Source organism: Spodoptera frugiperda, chromosome 30 (assembly GCF_023101765.2).
Source record: "Spodoptera frugiperda isolate SF20-4 chromosome 30, AGI-APGP_CSIRO_Sfru_2.0, whole genome shotgun sequence".
NCBI lineage: Eukaryota > Metazoa > Arthropoda > Insecta > Lepidoptera > Noctuidae > Spodoptera > Spodoptera frugiperda.
Genome location: NC_064241.1, coordinates 7,968,247 through 7,992,090, shown reverse-complemented (window position 1 = coordinate 7,992,090; position 23,844 = coordinate 7,968,247). Strand labels below are relative to the sequence as shown.

Here is a 23,844-nt window from a genome sequence, read left to right as displayed (position 1 = left end):
TTATCACAACAAAACATTACAGTTTTACACCAGTTGCAAGAAGGTACTTAACCACCACTCCGCCCGTACCGTGCCAGTTGTTGGCGTTTCCTAGGCTGACACCGACTCCAAAAATAACAATAATTGTACTTACTTACATTATAATGTGTGTGATGAGTTAGTAAAGTTAGTTGATTTATTAAGTTGTTGAAAAATACGCAATTATTTCTTTTACTTTTTAGTGCATATTAATTTGTTTTGGAATATTTATTTTTTGAAGTCGGTTTTTTTTTTGTTAAAAATGTTTTTTATTTCTTGATTTTTAGTGAATAACTTATTTGAGTATGGGTCGACCTATTAAACGCGCTGCTCATATGAGACAGCGCCGTTTAAATGAATAATATTAATATCTATTCATATTGACGCATAATTACATTATTTTCAAATGTATATTAACCTGATACCCTTACTTATGATCTGCTGAGCCGACAGCTGACAGTAACCTGTTCATAAGCTACATACATAGTCAGTTGTCAAACACACAAACAGATTAGATACCCACATAGGTATACGGTCATGTAACTCAGACAGCACATCAAGCTTTTTTTTTTGAGGGTGGAAAATCATCCAATGACTTCTCTCGTCTTGGGCGAGGCGAGAGGGAGTGTCAGACTCTTACTGACTAAAAACCACCCCGTTCCTACTCCTGCTTTTCGAACCAGAGCCCTGGTAAACCCGCTAGGTAGTCCGCAGCTCTGGATCAGGCATCAGCCCTACTGGGCCCCATCTGTGGTGGTCTGATGGCTCTTTGAGGCGCGCGCGGAACGCGACGCGCCGCACGCACGGGTCTGGATCTGGTCGGGCGCTACCCCTACTCGCCGTCCGCAGACCCGCACTTACGGTGGCCGGAGATCATCGCGCGATCCCCGACGCCCGGAGTGTCTCTCCCGACGGCTAAGGCGTGAGGTTCGTTCCCTCAGGCACCCCGCCTCCTCCTTAGCTAACATGACTGCTTCGCAGAAGGAGGAGACGGCATCCCAGTCCCCCGCGCTTCGCACCATGGCTTGTATCAGTGCCGGGCGCGAGAGGGCGCCGTCGCCGACCACATCCCTGAGGACACGGCGGTGCTCAGCCCACACAGGGCAGACTGCAAGCGTATGTTCCACCGTATCCTCCGGGCTGTCTTCGCAATGATGACACCCGGGCGTTTCCTCCCGCCCAATCAGAAACAGGAACCTACCGAAACTCCCATGTCCGGTAAGCACCTGTGTCAGGCGGTAGGTGAGGACGCCGTGGCGCCTCTCTAGCCACTCCACAAAGAGGGGACTTACCGCTGCAATGACAGCGAGCCCAGCCCTTGGTTGCGACAGTCGCTGCTGCCATTCCGCCATGAGATCGCGTCGGAGCTCATCCCGCCACGCACTAATCTGGCGCGGCAGTGGAGTTTCGCCCCGGCGACGCGCGTCGGCGCGCAAATTAAAGACGCGCGCGAGCACCTTCGCCTCCAAATTCCACGGCGGGAGTCCGGCAAGGAGGTTAGCCGCATCTCCGGAGATCGTGCGATATCCGCGGATCACTCGAATGGCCATGACCCTCTGGGACGTGAGCAGCGCCCGAGCTGGTCGCCGCATCAGGTTTGGCGCCCACACAGGGGCTCCGTAGAGGGCCATGGACCGCACGATCCCCGCGTACAACCTCCGGCAGCAGGCATTTGGCCCCCTGAGGTTGGGCAGGAGCCGCTTAAGCGCAGCCCCCGTCCGTTCCAACTTAGGAGCCAAACGTCGGAAATGCTCCACGAAGTTCCATCGACTGTCGAGGACGAGTCCTAGGTACTTCATCGTCGTCTCGACGCCGATGGTAACCCCTCCTGCCGTTATTTGGGACCCACCCGGAGGTGGCGCGTTCCCGCGGCCATGAAAGCACATGGCCTCGGACTTGTGGAGCGCCACCTCGAGTCCCAATTGCCGGATCCTTGCAACGACTCCTTGCGCATCAAGCTACCCATCATTCTATACCAGATATGCTACTATCTGTCCTGAATTTTATGGCTACTGAGAAAGATAAGCTAATATACATCACTTAAACTCAAACGCAGAGCACATTCTGTTCATTTTTGAGGAGTTCCCTGGATTATCTTCTACATTTATGGTCAGACTTTAAAAAAATTATATGGGACCACACTGACATCGTACTCTTTCAAACACAAAAAGAATTTCTCAAATCGGTCTATAACTGCCGGAGATATCGATTAACATACATAAAAAAAAAGTTTTTTTTGTTAATTATCTCAAAAAGTGCTGAACCAATTTCGATAAAATTTTAATGGAACAACGTCTGATGTAAGACCTACGAAATACAACAATTATCATCCAAATCAGTTCATAAACGACACAGTTATTCGCGAACAGAAATAGTAAATGTTTGTATTGATATTTGTTTTTGTTAATTATCTCAAAAAGTGCTGAACCAATTTTGATAAAATTTTAATGGGACCACCTCTGGTATAAGACCTACCAAATACAAAAAGAATCATCAAAATCGGTTCATAAACGACAAAGTTATCCGCGAACAAACATAAAAAAAAAAAAAAAAAAAGCATATATACGGTCGAATTGAGAACCTCCTCCTTTTTTTTGAAGTCGGTTAAAAAGAGAGACCCAGATTAAAACAAATGGACACGTTACTATTTGTATTGTATTTTGAATAAGAAATTGCAACAAACCCTACAGGATTTATTATGTCGACAATGTCTACTCAACTAAGAGTTCACTTTTAGTTGCGGTTGTAATCCAACTACTTACACTTTTACTGAAATATAATTATTAACAGAGGTACCTAATTATGAAAGTTCACGGAAAGGAGAATAATAACATAATAATTATTCCTTGTGTAAAACCCTTTTTTGATCTCTGTTGGTAGTAAGATTGAGAAAATATTTCTCTCAAAAATTAGATTTGTGTTCAGACACAAATTTAATTTTTCAGCTTCAGCTACAGAGCTTATAATAAATATCTTGTAATTGGTTGACATTTGGTAAAAGTCTTCTAGTTTGTATTAGAAATTATATATTTTCAGTTGTGTCCGGCAAAATGTTACTAGAACTACGTTCATACTTGACTGTAGTTTTATAGTTTTTTTTTATTTGTACGTTTTGTATTGTAAAGTATTTCTCTGAATATTACACTATCTCAAAAATCCTCATGACTATTGCATCACTCTTTTTTTAAAGAAACTTTTTACCTCATTCCTTATTCCCATTCTTTTGAGCAATTCTTCCTCAAAAATTACATTCAACTACACACGTAGTGACAAGATCGTTGTCCACTTGGTCCCAAGAAAAGCAATGTTCAAAGAAAAATTCATAACAGGAAAAATCCTCGTGATCACTGCATACTTCTTGCCTTTCCTTATAGTAGGTAGGTATACAAAAACATTCACTTGGCAGAAAATGAGGTATGTTCATGCTGTGTGCTATGAATAATTTATTAAGAACAGCATTTGTATCATGGCAAAGCTTTACTGTAGTAAAATTTAAAATACAAGAAAAACCGCTAGCATCCGTGTTAAGATTCTTACAATTGCGGGGCCCTTTAAAACTTAAACAGGTAAGTATGTAGGATGTACAATTTAATATTTATTTAGTGTCTATTTTATAGTGTTATGTATGGACGGAAGCACATCAACCTACACAAATCTATACATATAATAAAATCGTAGAAAAGTGCTGTCTGTACATTGAAAATAAAAATAAAAAAAAATAGCAGGGGTTTTTGTTATGTCGATGTCGAACCCAAAAATGTAATTAACTTTTTTTTTGTCTGTTTGTCTGTTTGTCTGTTTGTCTGTTTGTCTGTTTGTCTGTTTGTCTGTTCGTCTGTGCGCGCTAATCTCAGAAACGGCTGATCCGAGTTGGATGCGGTTTTCACGAATATATTGTGAGATGCTTAAATTTACATTTAGTGTTTGTTTCATGTCAATCGGTTCATAAATAAAAAAGTTATATCAAATTAAAGAATCACGTCGAACATTCTATGCTTATACCATTAATCTCCGCAACTATTTGACGGATTTGGTTGAAATTTGGTACAGATATAGTTTAGAACCTTAGAAAGGACATATATATATTTTTATTTCAAAAATCAAAAACTAAAAATAACAAATAAATTATTTATAAATAATTCTATGTCGATCGTTACACGACTTCGGTTCATGTTATTGTTTTAATTCATCGAAAAAAAGTAAATAAATAGTAAAAAGGTATGAAAAAAATAATATCAATATAATAAAACATTTAGTACAAAGAAAATGCTCTAACGGAGTATAGATAATTCTATGTCGATCGTTACACGACTTCGGTTCATGTTATTGTTTTAATTCATCGAAAAAAAGTAAATAAATAGTAAAAAGGTATGAAAAAAATAATATCAATATAATTAAACTTTTAGTACAAAGAAAATGCCCGAACGGAGTATAAATAAATAATCCAAGTTGTCTTTATCCTCGATAGATGGCGTTGGGATCGAAATAGATCGCGCTATGGTTTCGTTACATTCATTTGGTTGGGTATCGGCCGAGCGCTTCGGTACTATCGTAGAAAAAGTGTATTATCAGTCGTATGATTATTTGTCTGTAGTGGTCCTGCTGTTTCGTATATTCTAAATTGGTTTCGTTGTATTTGTCAATTAATAAGTTTATTTGTTGGGTTTTCCTGGTTTTTTGGTTAAACTATTTAACGTAGGTTTAGTTTGATATCGATTATTAGTAGTTACTGTAGTTAGTTTTTTTAATAAAATTGTAAGTCTAATTTTTTTTTAATTAGATTAGATTTAAGTCGTTTCTTTTAAATTATTTAGTTTAAGCTTGATTATTATAGCATAGAGGATAGGTTGTAATATAGTTTCTTTTTTAATTGTTATAAATTCTTAATTCGTAGCTTTCTTTAGTTTTAAGTTAGTTTAAGTCCGTTTTTAAACTATTTTTTCAATGCCCTAAGTGAGTATACATCTATTAAATTCAAACGCAGAGCTCATTATGGTGATTTTTGAAGAGTTCCCTGGAATATCTTCCACATCTCATTTTTGAAGAGATCCCGCGAGATCGGGAACTATGTGGTTAAAACCAAAAATTTGCCGGAAGTCACTATTCCACGCGAACGAAGTCGCGGGCAAAAGCTAGTTCTTAAATAGATTTTCGACTGTATTACAAAAGAATAAAGTTGAGATTCAATCAGAAAAATTCAAAGTTTAGAGTAGGTTGACATGTTGATGTTATACGCACACGTGCTCATACTAACCTTTATTATTTTTTACAGGATGCTGCTAGCGTATCATCAAAGTGCGAAGCGAATTACTCTTTGACACACTCGGACATTTCATTTTTACATTTCCTACGTAGTTATCATAACATGTGGTTAAAATAGAAACATCGACTAAACTAGTTCACATACGTAAGGTACTACATATCAGTTATTTCCATCAAACATTATTCTATGTATGAAATATATAGATGATATCTAGGATTTACATTGTTCTACTAATGTAGTCCCTTACAACCGAAATTAATAACTATCTCGATCAGAATTCTGTGGGTAACGATCGATTTTGGACCACACAACTAAAGGAGACAAATATTAAGTACCTACATAAAAAGGTTTTTTTATGTCAAACGGGCATTTTATGGTCATCAAGGACGTAGTACTTGAGGAAGGGGGTTAATTATTCACCCAAGATGTTTTCTTTATCTAAATAAGTAATACACCTTTATCAGTCTTCGGACTACTTCTCTTATTTCAAACCAATTTTGTCATTCACAATATTAAGTAAATAACAACAAAAATAATAAAGATGGTGGCCCTAAATAGTCCAATATATATATATCTCTTTATTCTGTCCTTGACTATCTATTCTCCTATTACATCTTAACAATACTAAAAATCCATATTAGCTAGGAATTAAGTACACAACGCTTTTTAAGTATCAGTATTGTCCATTCATAGAAAGGTCCAAATTTTTTGGATAACTTTAAAAATACAAATGTAGTCATTTCTAAATGAAGTCAGGAATAATTTAATTTTAATAAATAATTTATCGATAACATACCTATCACTAGGCTCAGTTACATAACTAAAGAACTACAAAACGAAAGGGTGAAAAGTGAAACTCTTGCCCACATAACTTTTGAAGTGGTTTTTTATTACAAATATTTAAAAATCAACAAAAACCAGTCAGTCGTTATCAGAATATATTAGTTCACAAAGTCCTTAATTATTCTCGACACAACAAGTGGAGACGAATCTTGCTTCTAGACGCGACTAGACAGAATTATCACTCAACCTCGAATAAAAAAATCTTAAAGGTCGTTCTAGAATTGCTAGAAAAAAAGGCCGCCTAATCGGTCGTCTAGTCAGTCCCATATGGACCAATTAGTCGTTCAATCATCGACTCGTTGCTCGCACTGTTCGGCAGTACATCTTCAAATGATCTTGATTTGTTTATGCGTACCTACTTGGTTTATGTCACATAGGAATCTTTTAGTGACTAGGTAATTGTCAAAATGTGTGTAATAGGTAGTTTGTCTTTGAAAATATTAAATTGGATAAATCGATAATCGTCAGAAAAGTGTCAAATAATGAAAGCCTTTCATTATTTGACACTTTTCATAATGAAAGGCTTAAGCCTTTCATTATTTGACACTTTTCTACTTTCATTCTACTAGTCTCTTCTATATCTCGCAGAGATTGACTGAAAGTTGGTTAAAAATACATCAAAGTTTTACTACAGTGGTTAGGCACACAATTAGCTGCGAATAGCGATCACAAGAAAAATGATGAAAAAAAATCACATTCGATAAAAATATTTCAAACATTGACTAAAACAATCACGATCATTCGACATCAGTACCTAAGTTTATTTAGTTAGGAAAATCCATTAACTATAATAGGTACACAGAAACAACACTAACTACGACAGCCTTGCGAACTTTTTTCTACTATCTTGATCTTCCACAGCTGCTATGAAGGATTGGAGAACAGACGACAAGGAGTCCAGCAAGAATATTCTCTACACGCTTTGCGCACATTGCAGATGCGAATTTAATTTAGTATCTTCTATCATGCACTGGTAAGTAAATCCGTACATTAATTAAGTACAAACATTATCATAGAGTTAAAAAAAACAGTCTAAATTATTATTTTTTTAATCTAAGACCATTCTTATTAATCTGTAGAACAGTCTTCATGATAAGGACATGAGTAAGTCGTAAACACAAACACCGGTTATAAGCAGGCTAAAACTAGAATCCCTTTAACCGTCAATCTCCAAAGTAGCAAGTTTGATTGGCTGTGATATAGAAAAAAAAAATGTGTCGCGCCGAGTCGTCGCCTCGCCACGTGCGCGACCTGATGAACGCAAGGCGGTGTTATTTGCCGCATAATTTACATAGAGATAGATCAGCGTCCCCCGGGCCGTGCACCCGTTGAATTTCTATTGTTTAGATTGGAAAACTAAGTGCACCAATGGTCGACTTTCCTCTCACGTCATTATTAGATCGCAGGTGTCATGACGTGACAACGCTGCTTGTTGGATACAATACAAATAGCACTTCTGACTACTTAATTAGTAATCTTACACAAGTTGGCAGTTTTTATTCTTACTTTGTCTCAATTAAAGTAGGCACACAGCTCTGTTCAATGGAATTGTTAAAAAAGTACCTAGATAAAATGTAAAAAATGTGACACAATACTGATTAATTGAAAACGTGCACCACTACCCAACCAGATAAAGATGTGGAAGCCTAGAAGCCGATGGGGTTGAGAACGAATCGATTACCTAATGGCGCTGTGTGACCACCCGGCCCCGTGGAGATTGACTCATTTGCACTGCATTACATTACCGAGTGACACGGCCAGCCACTCTCATCATCGCGGTAATGAACAGATTGTTGTTCACAACACTCAAGCAAAATTCCAATTCAATTGCTAGATACGTTTCTATTAGACCTTACAGCTTTGAACGCACATGATAAAATGAGCACACAAATATACACAATTGCTGCTACAGTTCCTTTGGGTGAATGTTTTGAGGTTTTCAGGACAATGTTTAATAGAGCGTCAAAAATAAGCAAATGGACACGAATCAATTAATTGTACCAATTCACTGTTGTGTCTGTCCATGTGTCCTGTATTTATTGAAAAAACTAACATTGATTGTGTTTCAAAACACACTGTTTGTTAAGCTTAATGCACACGATTAGAAATGTTGAACTAAATTAATAGATAGGTACAAAACTGCGTACACGCTTATAACTAACCACCTGAGGGAGAGCCTTCGGCTTTCGTAATTAGCATTAGGCTATCACGACCACACGCTTCATTGTTCTGTCCCTAGGTTAGTTTTGTCAATAAAATAAATAAGTATACCTAATACTTAGATATACAGTAGAACTCCAATTATCCGAATTAATGGGGACTGGGACCCATTCGGATAATCAAATATTCGGATAATCGGATTTTTTTAAAAAAATTGCCATTGAACAGAATAAAAGCTACGTTTTGATATTGCACTATTTTTTTTATTGAATTAAATTGCGGGGGAAGTCAGTGTAGGCACAACGGCAAGTTAAGACAAGTCAAGTCAAGACTTGACGCGCAAACACTGGCTTTGCGGGGGGGGGGGGGTTGGAATAATAGCGCACTTAGACTTTTTTTGGACAATTTCTGTGATTCGGATAATCGGCGATTCGGATAGTCGGAGTTCGGATAATTGGAGTTCTACTGTATGATCGATTGATTTCAGGGTCCAGGTATTTCAAGGAGTTTTGTAAATGTTTTACACAAGTTTCAAACTCTCTTCTCATACGAGTGTTTAGGATTTAGTTCAGTGTTTCCCAACCGGTGGTAAATAGACCACTAGTGAAATGAAAAGAAGTATCCTAGACTACACCTCTGTCCAATAAATACCACGGTTAAAGCTCGAATTAAACTTATGTCAAAAGAGACAACTGAAAGGAGAAACTGATATCAATAATCCAAAAGTCACTATTTTTATGTGTGTATGAGAAATTCTGAGTGGGAGACCACATAAAAAATTATAGTAAGTATGGTCCCTAACTTAACAAGAATTGTAAAAGTGACCCTTGACCAGGAAAAGGTTGGGAACTCCTGAGTTGGAGTAAAACGATTAAGTTAAACATATACTCAAATTGTTGTTCTTGGGTTATTTACATACTTATACAGACTTTTGGACGTGATGAGTACATTTTTACATCTTGCTCAGTGAAATATTTAATTACAGGTAGTATCGGTACCCAGCATAGATAGGTCACATTTGATTTTAATTGCCCAGTATAGCAAACATGGAGTATAATACTAATATAGGGAAATAGTGAAGCTCAAGTGTCAGAGCAGATAGATCTCCTTCATCTCAATATTACGTCGTTCACCGCAGTGGCTAGTGTAACCAACCCTCCTTGGAGACAAACATGAACTGAACACTCGAGTTGACTCGAATCACGTTGCAAATGTCTAGTAGGCCATATCAGTGGATTGACTAAACGTGCATTTACCTGAATGAGAAGATGGAACACGAATCGTATAAGTTGTGTGACAACGGTATAGGTTACACGTTTTAGTCATCGTCATGTAGGTACAGGTACTACAGGTTATCAATGTCTTAAACGCTGATTCAAAAAGACCAATAGTCTTGGCCAACTTGGTTGGTGGTGAAGATGACTTACCTATGCTAAGTTATTCGCCAGGTAAACTAACGTACCTAGACTTAATGAAACAGAGCTTAAATCACACTAGAAATATTCTAGGTATGTTGTTAGGTATCAGATACTTTTGATATTATCCTTATAAATTGATGGTAGGTAGGTACATAAATTAAGTCACACAGTTACGATAAGTTAGTAGGTACCTTTTTACTATTTTAATCTGTATTTATATTTCCTTGTCAAAGATTTTAAAACCTACTTTAATACGTGCTTAAATCAGGTTGGATTTTTTCAACAAAGAAACAAAACAAGTTCAAGGGCGTTATTTTAAAGTTCAGTTACTTAATTTAGTTAATTTTGAATGCCACGGATAGGATACAAAACACACATTATAAATAACGTGCCAAATATTTAATTTCGTATTTGTCCCGCTTTCATTGCAGGTAACATATTATGTGCTACCTAAATATATGTATTAGTTAAACAGCTATATTATGTTAGTGATACAGTACAGGAGTCTTCTTTGATGAGGTCAAGCATTTGAAGAATTCCAGGGTTCCTGCACAACGAATTAGTACACAAAGTTTGAACCATTGGACGAGCATCATCCTAAGTAGACACAGTCTGGGAATACATTTTTATGAAATTACCATTGTACCGTAAGCTAGAATACCTTAGTATTAGATTGGCATAGTATCTCCAAGTCGGATTGATATCTTTATTTACCAAAAAGTACATATTAATATTATAAACGGCTCTCTTTCACTCAACTGACTTACCCAACTCTTAAAGGTCACTGTTCTAATCTGACATCACAGAACATAAACCTTACGAGCCAGTAGGCACCGTTGTAAACAATTAAACATTAAGATATTGAATGAAGTGGTGACCCGAAGGTTTGAGACTCTTCATTCATGAGGATGTGACCTCGAAACCTACCAACGTCAAGTAGGTACCGATGTGACTTTTTCCGTGTTATATGAACTTTCTAAGATTATTTAGGTACTAACAAAAGGAGAAAGAAATCATCGTGAGGAAACCTGAGTTTATAATTTCTAATCATAAGTTTCAAATCGTCAACCCACTTTGAGCAAGCGTGGTGATTAATGCTCAAATCTTCTCCGTGGCAGCAGAGGCCCTAATAGGCTGTTGATATGGGATGTGATATTGATTGAGTAAAAAAATAAAATAATACCCTGCAACTATAAAATAGCAAGTCAATTAAGATGATCTTCAGCACTCTGAACATTACCTACTACGGAATATTTATCCTCGAAATGGTTTTATTGAACCTATTCCATCTTGTTATTTTACGATTTAGCTTCATTTTTTGTACATTTTTCGCAAGCGTAGAGTAACTGTATGCATTTTAATTGCAACGTTAAATGTAGAATGTGTCAGAGATTATGAGTTTGGCATCACTAAAATGCAAGTACCTATTGCTGAAATCTTATTCGTTCTCAGTTGATACCTTACAGTTTATCACTTTAACTGCCACTCTCAGAGACATTTGATGATTACTTAAATTATTCCTTAGTAACGATTTTGTATCGAAAACAATTGCTAAGGACAGGGTTAAGTAACCATTAAATGACTCTGAGTACGGCGGTTATAGACACATTTTAATGGAAGATAGAAGGATTCAAACTAATGATGTTAGGAAGTACCAATCTGTAACTGTAAATAGGTACACCTTTTTGAGGTTAAATATAGGTATGTGCCTACTTAATACTACATACTCATAGAATAGATACAAACGAACCTTATTAAATTAACTGTTGGTAACATTTGGGCTACCTGATTTATCGTCTTACTAAATAAGGCATTAAAATAAAAAACAAAATTAGTACCGTATTTCTTTCTAATCGTCTACTAACAAAGCCCAAGTTTCCTAAAGTTATATGTTAAGTACTAGCTATAGCTACCTATGTATTTCAATTTTAACAGTACCTAATTAAGTAAGCACTTACCTACACCGTCATAAAAAGGAGCATAATTATTATTACAAGCAGATTTTTTCTTTGTTATGCTCATCTAGTAGTAAAAAAAACAGCTTATTTATGGCACTGACTGTACATGCATAGTGGGATCATTGAACTATTGATAGGTAGGCAACTAGATATAAAAACCTATTTGTAATAGGTGAAGTAGCGCCATCTTTCGAAATAATGAAGCAACACGTAAATTCCTAGTAGTTCAACAAACTGCAGAAGCAACTATTGTAGAGGGCGCTTGGTTGTCGGATGTGCATGTGCAAAAATTGTGATAATAATGTCAAGGCCAATGCTAAAATTAATAAATTTGTTTACTACAACCACATAATTGGATAAAATCAATGCTATGTTTTAGGTGGGTAATGTTATATACGAAATAAGGTATATCAATTTAACAATTTGCCCTATATTTTCAAATACTAGTGTTGCTTCCGCGTCATAACCTCTTCGCAAATAATATCTATGGATCCGGAATTTGTACTAAATGTAGAGATAATTCACTGATATTAAGGTGTTTTCGTATTATTATTGATTTTAATTCATATTATCGACAATATTAACGCATTAGAAGGTAAAAATTATCTTTAGTATTTAATAATCGCGACAAAAACTGATCGCAAAATTTGAATTTGGCGCCATAAAGTGAGAAACGCATGAAGTTCGCGTTGCGAATCTGGCCGATTGATGTGAAAGATATTCCGAAGGCCGTGAGTGAACACGGAAATCGAGATGTGTGTGTGGTCAAAAAGACAGTGCAAGGTAGGGGTCGGGTGGCGTTTGTGATGGCAAAATTTTTGCAAATGGTGAGTTAGGAATTATTGACTTATCGCGTCTCGGATTCGGTTTTGTTTTGTGATAGTGTGTTATTTGAGTGATTAGCAAAATATTTGGTGTTTATTGATATTAAAATTCTTAGATTCTGTGATACGGGATCGGCAAATGGCGCTACGAATAGCCAAAGTTGACACAACTACGCGTTTAGAAATCCCATACACCTTCGGTTGCCAATTTTTAGGCACGCGGCATGATCTGTGATAAACAACAAGTAGTGGTGCATCCTAATTTTCTTCATATCAGTCGTGTGGACCTAGCAACTGGGACATCCAGCTTGGCGATTATAACGGTGTCAGCATGTTGCGATTTTTTTGGCGAGCGGTACTACTTTTTTAAACTCGTTTATAGAGGCGGCTAGAGGTTTCCGCGTCCCGTAGGGTCGGTGGCCCCGCGATCTGGCTCCTGGAGCTAAATTACATAATGTATAGGTGTTGTTTGGAGCATGCAACAAGTAGATATGTGTCGGCGGGCTAACTGTCAATGTGGAGTACAGTAAGCTCGCTGCCCGCGGCCCCCATTAATTCGAGCCGCTGATGTCACTTATCTCTCCGCTCTCCTATCTAGGCCCTATGGCCGCCAATTTTTTGCACATAGTATCTTAATGTAAATTTGATAACCGGCGCACGTCTCTAATTACCACTTGTTTAAATACTAAGTGATGCAAATCTAGGTTCGTTTACAGCAACTGTTCGCGAATTTAAATTTTAGTCCTTCCATTGATATAACCTTGTAATTTTTATTTTGTGAATTTGGTACTTGTGTGTATGTATCAGTAATGTAGTACAACCACAGCATAGTGATATGATAATTATTTGCAGCACGGTCACTGACATTAGCACCAACAATGGACCAGCAATTCTGCTTGCGCTGGAACAACCACCCGAACAACCTGACTGATGTACTTGCGAGTCTGCTACAAAGAGAGGCTTTGTGCGATGTCACTCTGGCCTGCGATGGAGAAACTGTCAAGGTACTTTTATGTGTATAATTAATATCTACTATATACCATATTATCTGTCATAAATCCTAAATTATCTAAGCTTTATGATCTAAGTTCATTGTCTTCAATTGAAATTAGACGTTCAGCCAAAATGTCTGTATTTCTAGGTCATCATGGGAACAAATTGAAATGATTTAGCTTCTCTTTAGTGGAGCTAGTCACATGATTTGTTTGTTGTTAAAAAGTTATTACAATCTCCTTAGTAATGTTATGTCACAATGTAGGAAGTGTATGTAAATATTGATATTGTGTTTGTTGCACTCACATGTTGCACTAACAGTTTATTATTATGCCACAACAAAATGCATTAAATAGTAAACAAACATGAGTAATACACTCATGTGTTACCTATTGTTGACAATGCTTTTTGAATGATTTTTCTTGCATTTACTAAACATTACAGTAAGAAACAAATGTTTATTTTACATGCACCTTTTTCTTTTATCAATATGTTATCTTAAAAGACTTTAATCACCATGCATATCAATACCCAGCCCCATTAAATACGGATAAACAGCAGCCAGTGAATAGAAACAGAAACTATTTAGGTTTTTACTTAACTCGTGTGGATTTTTTTTGTTTTATCCTATAGTTTAATACTTAGATTAGGCTTGTTTGCTAGGTATAATGTTGTATTTTATTCAGAGTTATTGCAAATGATTAATTAATTCCAAGGACAACACTAAAGTGTTTAATGATATGTGCCTACATAACAGCTAGATAGAGGGAGATAACACTCAAAATCTTGATTGTCATAACAGTCAAATTGCTACCTTAGGCCATCAAGTCAAGGTAGTCTTCATTGTAGATATTTAAATATTTGCTAATTTCACAAGGTTATTCTTTCTTAGATTGCTTTTTAAGCCTGAATACCTATATTTTAAAATATAATTAGTCATGTGCCTGACTACCTAGAAACATTTTGTATGTTAAACTATTGTTTTACATTTGACTGACAAAATTTATTTGTGTCTACACTGTATAGAAATGTTAATTTATTAATGATGACCCTAACTAGATACTGAAATTTGTATAGTCTGTTATGAGGCATTAATGTGTTTCCTGTTTATAAGTAGGTAGTTATAATATGAATTCCTGTGTGCGAATTGCCCTTATATTTTTAGGAACTGACATTTTACTAAGGTCAATAACACATGGAGACTATCAACTTCCTTTATATGGCATTTAAATTTAAATTCAACAATTAACTATGAAAGCTAAAGTTTTATGCTAATAAAATGCAATTTGTTTGGTAGGTTGAAAGGAGTCTGCAGAATATCTGCATGTTTTTTAACTTTCTAATTTTTATTAAAGTTGTTAAGCAGGTTTTAGGGTCTAGAATGTCTAGAGCTAGACAAGAATTAACAGTATATTGTCTGGTTAGCTAGCTCTGATATTATTAATTCACATTTTTAAAGAATGTCTATCCAAACAAACCTTGGCACTATTTTAGCCTAAAAATATATTCTGAACTACAACTCTCACAAGTGATAGTACTAATCGCAAAAACTGCAAGATGCGTCCTTGGACCAATGAAAGATTTTGTTTGAGAGCTTTAATTACAATACTTAATGTACATATTTAATTTACTGCTCAACATTGATTCTCCAAGTAAATCAGTGTTGTTTCCCTCGTTAGTTAATTTAGAGACATGTAGTAACGTTTATGTTGTAGTGTTATCAATAAATTGACTTTAAAAGTTGTTATTTAAAGTAATCCTACAGCAGTTGCAAAAAATCATACCTACATAAAAGTTGACCCAAACAACGAACGCTACTCGCGCGCCCTGATTTCCGTATCTAAATTAATTTGCGCGTCTTGATAAATGACTATCAAAATAATGTGACATTTTAAGGTGCCTACGTTATACAAAGAATCCTTATCATTATGTTAAGTTTAATTTTATAGTACTCAATTGATTATTACTACGTATTTCATTCATCGAAAAGTAGGTATTGAAACATTCGAGATGTACGGAGCTTAAATCATCATTCGCGTGCTGGCCGCTCCAATCTTGTTCCAACCCTTATCCCAATTTATTTTGGGTCAACAAGATAATTTTTCTCTTCCATCCATCTTTATCAAACGTAATCTGATCTACACAGCGTTTACTAGTTTCTTAACCGTGTCATCTTTTGCATACATTGCTCTCGTAAGTGATATTTTATCTATTACTTATCTAGGTATTTTTTGCGAATTTGGTAATCATTTCGTATCGCTTCCAAGTTTGCTCTCATCAGTTGGCAACACTGCAGTTTAAGGTCCTGTTAGCTGAAACAAATTACTGTGTAACGGCATCACATTAACCGATAGTCTAATATTAATCTGTGTTATAGGCATCCAAATACGTAGAGAGCTAGTTGTATAAAATAAATTCTAGTATATAACCCAAATCACACGTTTGAGGGCAAGATTCGGAACGATCAATAACTATCTTAATTAAAACATTTCAATAATCAGACAAAAATATTTTTACATCTCGCACAACTGTTACTTAGGGAGATTAGAACATGCAAACAAACTACAGTTTTGTTGAAATTAATTAGATAGATAAGTCAAATTAATGGCCAAACACAATATTTAAAATGTAAAAGCAATTGAAACTGGATGGACGGACATACGGAGTTTTAGCAACGGGTTCCTTCAAACCTTTTTCGTACGGTTGCAACAGTAAATTTTACCGTTGTTTACTGGAAACAAAGTGGAATATACGTATATCTTCTGAAATCCAACGCAATTTCTGTTAAAAGTTGTAAATAAACGGTTGTTATGTATAATATTACGTTATTACAAAACCTGTTTCATATTAATGACTAAATAACTTAAGTTTAATGACTAAGTAATTGTAAGACTTATACATATTATTTTCGAAGAAAAAATGTGAATCGATACTGAAATCAGTGTTATTTTGAGTTCAAAAATGTTATTGATACAATAAAACAAGTTTTTTATTATAAACTTGAAGAATAATGTTGTTCCGTGCGGGATAGCGGATTAAATAAGATTAAATGTGGCGTTAGTCGGCAGAAGATACGAGTAGTAAACTTGCTACCTACATAGTCTAGCAAGATACCGCTATTGGCTTTATACAATCCTAGAGTTAATGTGTTACAAATTCACGATCTTAACTTACTACTCAGTTAAACATCGCGAATTATAACACACAAACTTAACGATAATACAGTTCCGAAACTCAAATATAGGACATACCAAATAAATCTGTCATACTTATGTTATCTAGGACGATCGTAATAGTCGCGAACGTAAAATAAAGCTTAGAGAGAAAGTTCGATTTTTATGTCAAGTATAGTACCTACCTGCAAAAGGAAAGTTCGATACCATTCATACTTATCTGACCTGCCCCCTCTAAGTTACAACTTCAATTATTATGAACCGAATTGATTACATATCATGACCATGATAACTGGTTTGATAAAACTCATATTTCATTTTCAATCTACACTTAATACGATAATTAGTTTGAATGAAAACTGTAAGAAGGAACAAAATTATACCTATTAATACTTTAAAACGATTAAGATAATTTAGATAACAGGGCTATGTTTTAGGCTGCGTAGGCGTTAAGTGTCCACATGTCCTAACTTAGATACCGATAAAAAAAATTACGCAGTACTTTGTATATGCGAACTTTTGTCGCTTTGACAGACACATAGTTATGGCTTGAGGCATCAAGCAACCAACGACAGGTGTTGTGGGATTATCGATCCTCCTTCAGCTTCAGGGACATCTATGATTAGATAGATAATACTTTTCCCTTTAAAAACAGTCGATACTGGCCTTAGTTATTGTGTAACTGAGGTTCTGTATTTGATGATGTTTTGAATGCAGCCTTGAAGCGACTCGCGTATTCCTGTAGGTTACCACTATTTGATGTGAGCCACAAATATGCTTGTCCCGACTCTGGATAATGTATTTCTAAACGCATCCATGACACAGGACAAAAATCCTATTGAAACGATAATGTCGTGATGAATTAAATATATCTGACTATACAGTTGTACATAACAAGCTTACTTTAATATTTGGAGAGGGTACGTTTCGCAAATAACACCCAGCTATGCGAATATAACATAGTATTACCTTACAAAGGCCCCCAAGCAAACACTGAAAGCCTTGTGTCTGAAAACCTAGTCCATGAAAAAACGTTTACCACCTAATTGTAATAACAATAGGTCTGCCAAAATGGCAGTTATGCACTGTTTCTATATAATGCTAACAGAATCGTAAAGACCTTCACATAGCTCTGCATCATTTCTTTTGTTTAAATTACACGTGCTATTTTTAAAGCAAACTTGTGAAAATGTGTTTTTTTTTTCTATTGTTCCAGGCACACCAGACGATACTCTCCGCATGTTCCCCATATTTTGAAAGCATATTCCTACAGAACTCTCATCCACATCCGATAATATTCCTCAAAGATGTACGATTCTCAGAAATGAAATCTCTTTTGGATTTCATGTACAAGGTATTAAGATACACTGAAATAAAATGAGCCTATGTTTAAGTGTTAGATTATGTTATATTTTTAAATAATTTTGTTATTCCAGGGTGAAGTGAATGTTGGCCAAAATATGCTACCGATGTTCCTAAAAACAGCTGAAAGTTTACAAGTTAGAGGTTTGACCGAAAATAATACATTGAATCCAAAGGTAAGTCTAAACTCACACTAAATTATTAGTTAAGCAAAATTACGTAAATAATTTATTTTTTTAATATTTTACATAATTATGTATGTTCCATGCCATTATCCGATTATAATATCGATAGATATGCTAACTTTACCCAGTGTATACTAATTCTAATATATTCAATAACAACATCTACTAGATTTCAAATCTCCATTTCGGACCTTTTTTTTTCGAAAATAAGAACAATTTTAATCAGAATTTTATAGGTTTCCATTTTTACTTAAAAGTCTCATGCGTGTTGAATATACGTTTTATTAGTTATCGCTTGTTAGCCTTGAATTTTTGGTAGAACGACAGCTTAACACTAAAGTTACATAGACATCGAATTTAGAAATGATAATTTTTGCACTATTAAGTCTAAAGTAGTGATAAACAACGCTCATTTCCTGCAGTCTAGAATTAAAGTATAGCTAGAATGTTGTAGGTGAATTTAAAAGATAGTCCTAATTTAAAATTAACGCGGTGACGTCACGAAACCGTTATGCCCAACGATATAAAAAAGATATGCATCCATAAACGCATCAACTCGATAAAAACCGTTGGATTATGGACGCCAATGTGAGAGTTAGGTTTATAGGATTCAATTCGTGCAGAATACGAAATCGTATAATTTACTGTAATCTTAGAAATTAATCTTATGTATATTTTTGTTGGGCAAAGATTTCGTTTTTATTTTCTTTTCTGAAACTAAATTATATTACTTCTAGAACATTTTTGTTTAATGGCTACAAGATATTCTTAAAGAATATGCTTGTATCAGAACATGTTTTTAATCATTTTTGTGAGATGTGTTATGTAAGAGTGATATTTGTGTATTCTCAGTCGGAGGATCGGTCGACTCCGTCAGTGAGTGCGGAGAACCTTTCCCGTTCGGAGTCCTTCGCCACGCCCCCGGCCGCGCACTGCGCGCCGCCGGCTCCCCACACCCCCCTGTCGGCCGCGCCCCCCGCGCACCCGGCTCACCCCTCGCATGCAATCCCTCCGGAGAAGAGACGCAGAAAGAACTCCACGGTACCACGAGACGACGTCGACCATTCTTACAGGCACTACGAGGTAAGAAAGACAAATAAAAGATTTCTATAGCGAATGATGCGCTTAAGTATCTGTTTAAATTACCTATATTATAATTTATTTTACAGGGATCAACGGTGGATCAATTTACAGGGGTAAACATGTTATTTGTTCATTTACAATTTTTAACAGAATTTATAGGTGTTTTAATTTATACGTATTGGTTAAGTCGATATTAACAGTAATGCTGTACAGGGGCATGTGAAGTCGGCGAAGTGCGGGTCTACGGGGTCGGGGTCGGAGCCGTCGACGCCGCCCCCGGCGCACACGCCGGCGCGGTCGGTGGCGCGGTCGCCGGCGCACACGCCGCACGTGAAGCAGGAGCCGGAGTCCCCGTACCCGCCGCACGCGCCGCTGGCCCCGCACGCGCCGCACGCGCCCGCCCTCCACCCGCCGCCCCCTTTCGACCAGACGCACCTCCAGGTAAACACATCATCCTGTCAAATCTCAACATCAGAAAAAACTTAATATATTTTTTTATCAACCAACTTCCCAAGAAGGAGGAGGTTTTCATCTTGCTTTAACTAGTCAAAATTAGAAATTATCTTCCCATTCTTACCGAGGATGATCTTTTTCTTCTGTTATCTTAGTTATTTTCTAACGATCCGCGGATCTGTGTCAACAGGAAGGAAGGGATCTGCCTAAATAAAAGATAATATCACAAGTTGTAAAGCAGAGCCTTTCCTTCTTTGTTGGCAGAGTTCAGGCTGGACTTGCATGGCTGTCCCGGAAGAATCTAACCACCAGTATTTGGACCTAAGCATTAAACGGCCCGATAGCAACATACTCGCCTCAATCCTCGCCCTCCCGCCCCAACAGATTACTCCACCTTCGAAATCATCGCGACAATCTCCTGTAAATTCTAAAAAAACCGGGAAATTCCGATTAAGTTGGTTAACTCTGTACCCATGGCTGCAATATGATAAATTTCAAAACATTATGTATTGTACTTACTGTAGGAGATGGTCACACGAGCTGACTGTCAATAGAACTTCCTTTGTTGAAGGCAACTCTAACTTTAGACTAGAAATAGTGAATCACCACGACAAATGCAAAGCTCACAAATTTTGTCGAGATCGTGAACATTCTACTAACACAAATATACCTCCTAGAAGAGAAACGCCAGATCAATAGTTAGGTATAAAAAATACGCTAGTACATATTGGCAAAAGTTCAATGGTGCTAGTTGGATATGTAATCGTTTAAAATTTGAAGAAATGCAAAAGTAGATAATAGCACATTGGTCAATTAATACACTTCAGTTATCATAATACTATTCCAGCATAAAGTTAATTTTATTAACTATTACTAAAATTACTAAATGATGTAAATGGTAGTATTATCAAAACTTTGGCATAAAAGACTGATTAAACTTAATCTTACCAGTTAAACTGACCAGTCTTAACATAGTTAAAATATTGTGATGAATAAACATGCATTTTCAATATGTATCACATCTTGAAACTTCACTTCCATTATTATATTGTTGATATGAATTATAATGCTTGTCATTAATTCTCTGTAATTTTTATTTGTTAATATAATGTGTCAGACACAAACTTTATTATTAAAATGAAAAAAATCAATATTGTTTTATTATTTACATATTTTTTCGCTACCTGGGTGACCTTATTATCTTGCAAACTTTTAATTCTCAATAACTGAAAATGTTTCCTCATTTGAAGGAAAACATTTATAGCAAAAATAATGTTTTAAATAATTGTTATTGTTAGCGAAGTTACTTTTTTTTATAAAGTGCATGCTGATTTTCCAGAGTATGGGAGTAACGGAAATGGCATCGATACTGACCCAGCAAAGCCTTGGCAACGAGTGTAACGACAATGAGCCCATGTTACAACCACACCCTGACCAGACAGACACCATCGATGGTGAGTTCTTTTTTCCTGGACAATTACCACTAACAGAATTATGAACAAAATCCAGTTTTACAACGGAGTATACTTATTCAAATATATTTCAACTACTAGTAAACTATTCACGTTCTTAATTTTGTTGGTGGCCATTAATTTACAATGTTTGTCAGTTGTTAATTTCAAAAGCAATATATATTACAAATCATTTTTTTTATCAGAAAGTTTGAAAATGAGTTTGTTTTTCTAAAAAATATTTGGCATAACAACTGACAGACACTAAATGTTGCCTGTGTTTTAGATGTTTGATGCTTTAACTTTTATTTTACCCATTTATTTCGCTTGTTATAAATGAATCAGAGATATTAATCCATTTTAAACCTGGGTTGGGATCTCTGCACTAGAGACCACTAATAATGCATGCTAACAACACCCTGCAGCATGTCACTCATTGTTGCTTACCATTCCATTGTCAATTAGCACTAACCATAGACGCTTTAATATTCTTTTAACTTAGTATGGTACGCTTTTAGACTTTTCGTTTTTACTTTGAAGAATACGGTGTCATAAGATTTCTGTTTTATAAAGATTTGGCGCCCCCGAGGGTTATAGGTCGTGCAATATTGACACTATTTCAATATCTAGTTAAGGCTCAAAATTGAGATAATTATAGTAAAAATATGTATAATTATTTATAATATTAGTATAAGCAAATTATATTTGGTGCTATCTAAAGGGAAAATATAATTACAATTACAAGTTAGGAATGCATGTAAAAATTTTGAAGTGGAATTATTATCCAACGGTAATGGAAAGAGTGTTTTTGCTTTACGAAGTCTCGTGTCAGTGAAGAACTTAAGCATGCCTTCTTAATTATATCCGAAGTGAAAATCTTACGTATCTTACAGGTGAAAATTGTGGCGTTGACGAAAATAAAAAGCCATGGGAACCATTTACAAATAAATTAGCCAGTGTTGAAAATATTGTCAAATCATTCGGTTTGGCATTGACCAACAGACCTTTAAGTGTTCCCGAGTCATGTAACATTTGCGGGAAACTAGTAAATAATCTTAAAAAACATATGAAGTCACACAATCCCGAGCAGCACAAGTGTCCCATGTGTCCTATAACGCTCACGCGAGCCGATAACCTTAAGAGACACCTTCGCATGAAGCATTGTTCTATATTAAAGTCTAATAATCTGTCTAATATACAGAAGAAATGCGAACTAAGTTAAACCTTCTTAATTTAGGTAGTCAACTAAGAGTCAATGAATCTCATTGCTTACTTACGTCATATAGTATTAGTACTTATGTATTGCGGTCTAACGAGTGGATGGGTAGCTAACATTTTGTGATCACAGTGTATCTGTAACACACACTCAGGGCTTAACAATTAATTGTTAACTTACCTATCTTGCCTATTACCTTACTAATAAACTACAATTTTAACACAATGCGCTTAATTGACATTTTGTAACTAGATTAAGGTGTGGTGTGATTTTTTTAAGTTCATTGTTTTCACGTTGTTCAATTTAAGTTCATTATTTTAACATTGTTCAAAAATATTTTTATTTCAATCATACTAGTTATCTTATGAAGTTGTATTACCTTAAAATATTCTTTTGAGACAAACACATTTTTTGGATGTGAAAAGTTCAATACAAAATTGAACTGCTATTAGCATAAATCTATAACCGAAATTAATGAAATATTTTGTCAAAGTGCTGAACATAATGCAAGGAAATTGCAAAATTTTTCTTAAATTTTACGACGCAGTATCATTGGATATTATTTTTCTTTGCTCCTTAAATAACCCGGATTTTATGTATTGTGATAAAGTAGCATTGTGCTCAAACAACCTCATGTGTTAACAATGTATGTCTTTTTATTTATTTCAGTAATTTTATAATATTAGTACCAAAGTGGCTTTGCTGTCGACGAGAATAAGGTTTTATGTAATTGATATTCTCAACTCAAATGATCAGCTTCTTTCAATAACTTTCTTACACGAAATCTAAAGGTGTGTCCGCATCTGACGAACGTACCGTTTGCGTACGTCTGGCGGGCCGCGCGGTTGTACTTTTCAATCGGCGACCGCGATTGGCGCATTCTCTAGATGTAGATGCACCATACGATAATATTTTTCGTAGTTGTCACATTATAAAAAAATGGGAATATAAAATAATAATACAATCTTGAAGATATATTGAAAATACACACAATTAGTGCCTTCGTTTAGTGGTCTCGGTCATAAAAATAATAATAAAAAAAGATTGCAGATCAATTGAGGTGCCTTATAAATCAATTTCGATAAAAAGTTTGTAGCTACAAACTTATTATGATCTCTTGTTGTTCCTTGTAGTATTATGAAACGACATCAGCTACAATTTTATCGCTGACGTCCAAGACTGACTTTTATGTGATTTAGGAACATACCTCTTAATTTTAATTTATTTCCCATTGACTTCGATAAAATTCGTATGTAAGTCTATCGTTATTGTGTGTTTGTTGCAAATATATTTCTTTATTTATACCACTTTTCTTTTCATTTCATCCTCTATCCATGCTTTCTTTATATATAGCAGACCTATTTCTCTCTATAAATCGCCTTCTGCATTACAGGCTTGGTGACAGTAATTAACAAATTTTCATGCAAATGTAACACTGACAATA

The 23,844-nt window shown here is 35.7% G+C and overlaps 2 protein-coding genes across 28 annotated transcripts in view; one reads left to right on the top strand and one right to left on the bottom strand.

Moving 5' to 3' along the window:
- LOC126912804 (uncharacterized) overlaps positions 1-5,282 on the bottom strand; it is a 381,241-nt gene extending 375,959 nt beyond the window's left edge. The window contains exon 1 of the mRNA XM_050706823.1: positions 870-5,282. Within this exon, the coding sequence (XP_050562780.1) occupies positions 876-1,904 (1,029 nt within the window). The 5' untranslated portion in view covers positions 1,905-5,282 and the 3' untranslated portion in view covers positions 870-875. The remainder of the gene's footprint in view (positions 1-869) is intronic.
- The window catches only part of LOC118269906 (sex determination protein fruitless), a 77,190-nt gene that overhangs the window by 36,249 nt on the left and 17,097 nt on the right, over positions 1-23,844 (top strand). For 5 of the 27 annotated variants that reach the window (XM_035585280.2, XM_050706799.1, XM_050706795.1 and 2 more), the window contains exons 4-10: positions 13,337-13,488; positions 17,867-18,004; positions 18,087-18,188; positions 19,050-19,280; positions 19,367-19,393; positions 19,494-19,721; positions 21,073-21,187. In XM_035585280.2, coding sequence (XP_035441173.1) covers positions 13,337-13,488; positions 17,867-18,004; positions 18,087-18,188; positions 19,050-19,280; positions 19,367-19,393; positions 19,494-19,721; positions 21,073-21,187 — 993 coding nt within the window. Of the gene's footprint in view, positions 1-7,000; positions 7,098-11,918; positions 12,040-12,319; positions 12,488-12,521; positions 12,840-12,961; positions 13,189-13,336; positions 13,489-17,866; positions 18,005-18,086; positions 18,189-19,049; positions 19,281-19,366; positions 19,394-19,493; positions 19,722-19,997; positions 20,885-21,072; positions 21,188-22,077; positions 23,708-23,844 lie in introns of those variants that run through there. The other 22 variants (XM_050706812.1, XM_035585274.2, XM_035585272.2 and 19 more) reach the window with 15 other exon arrangements.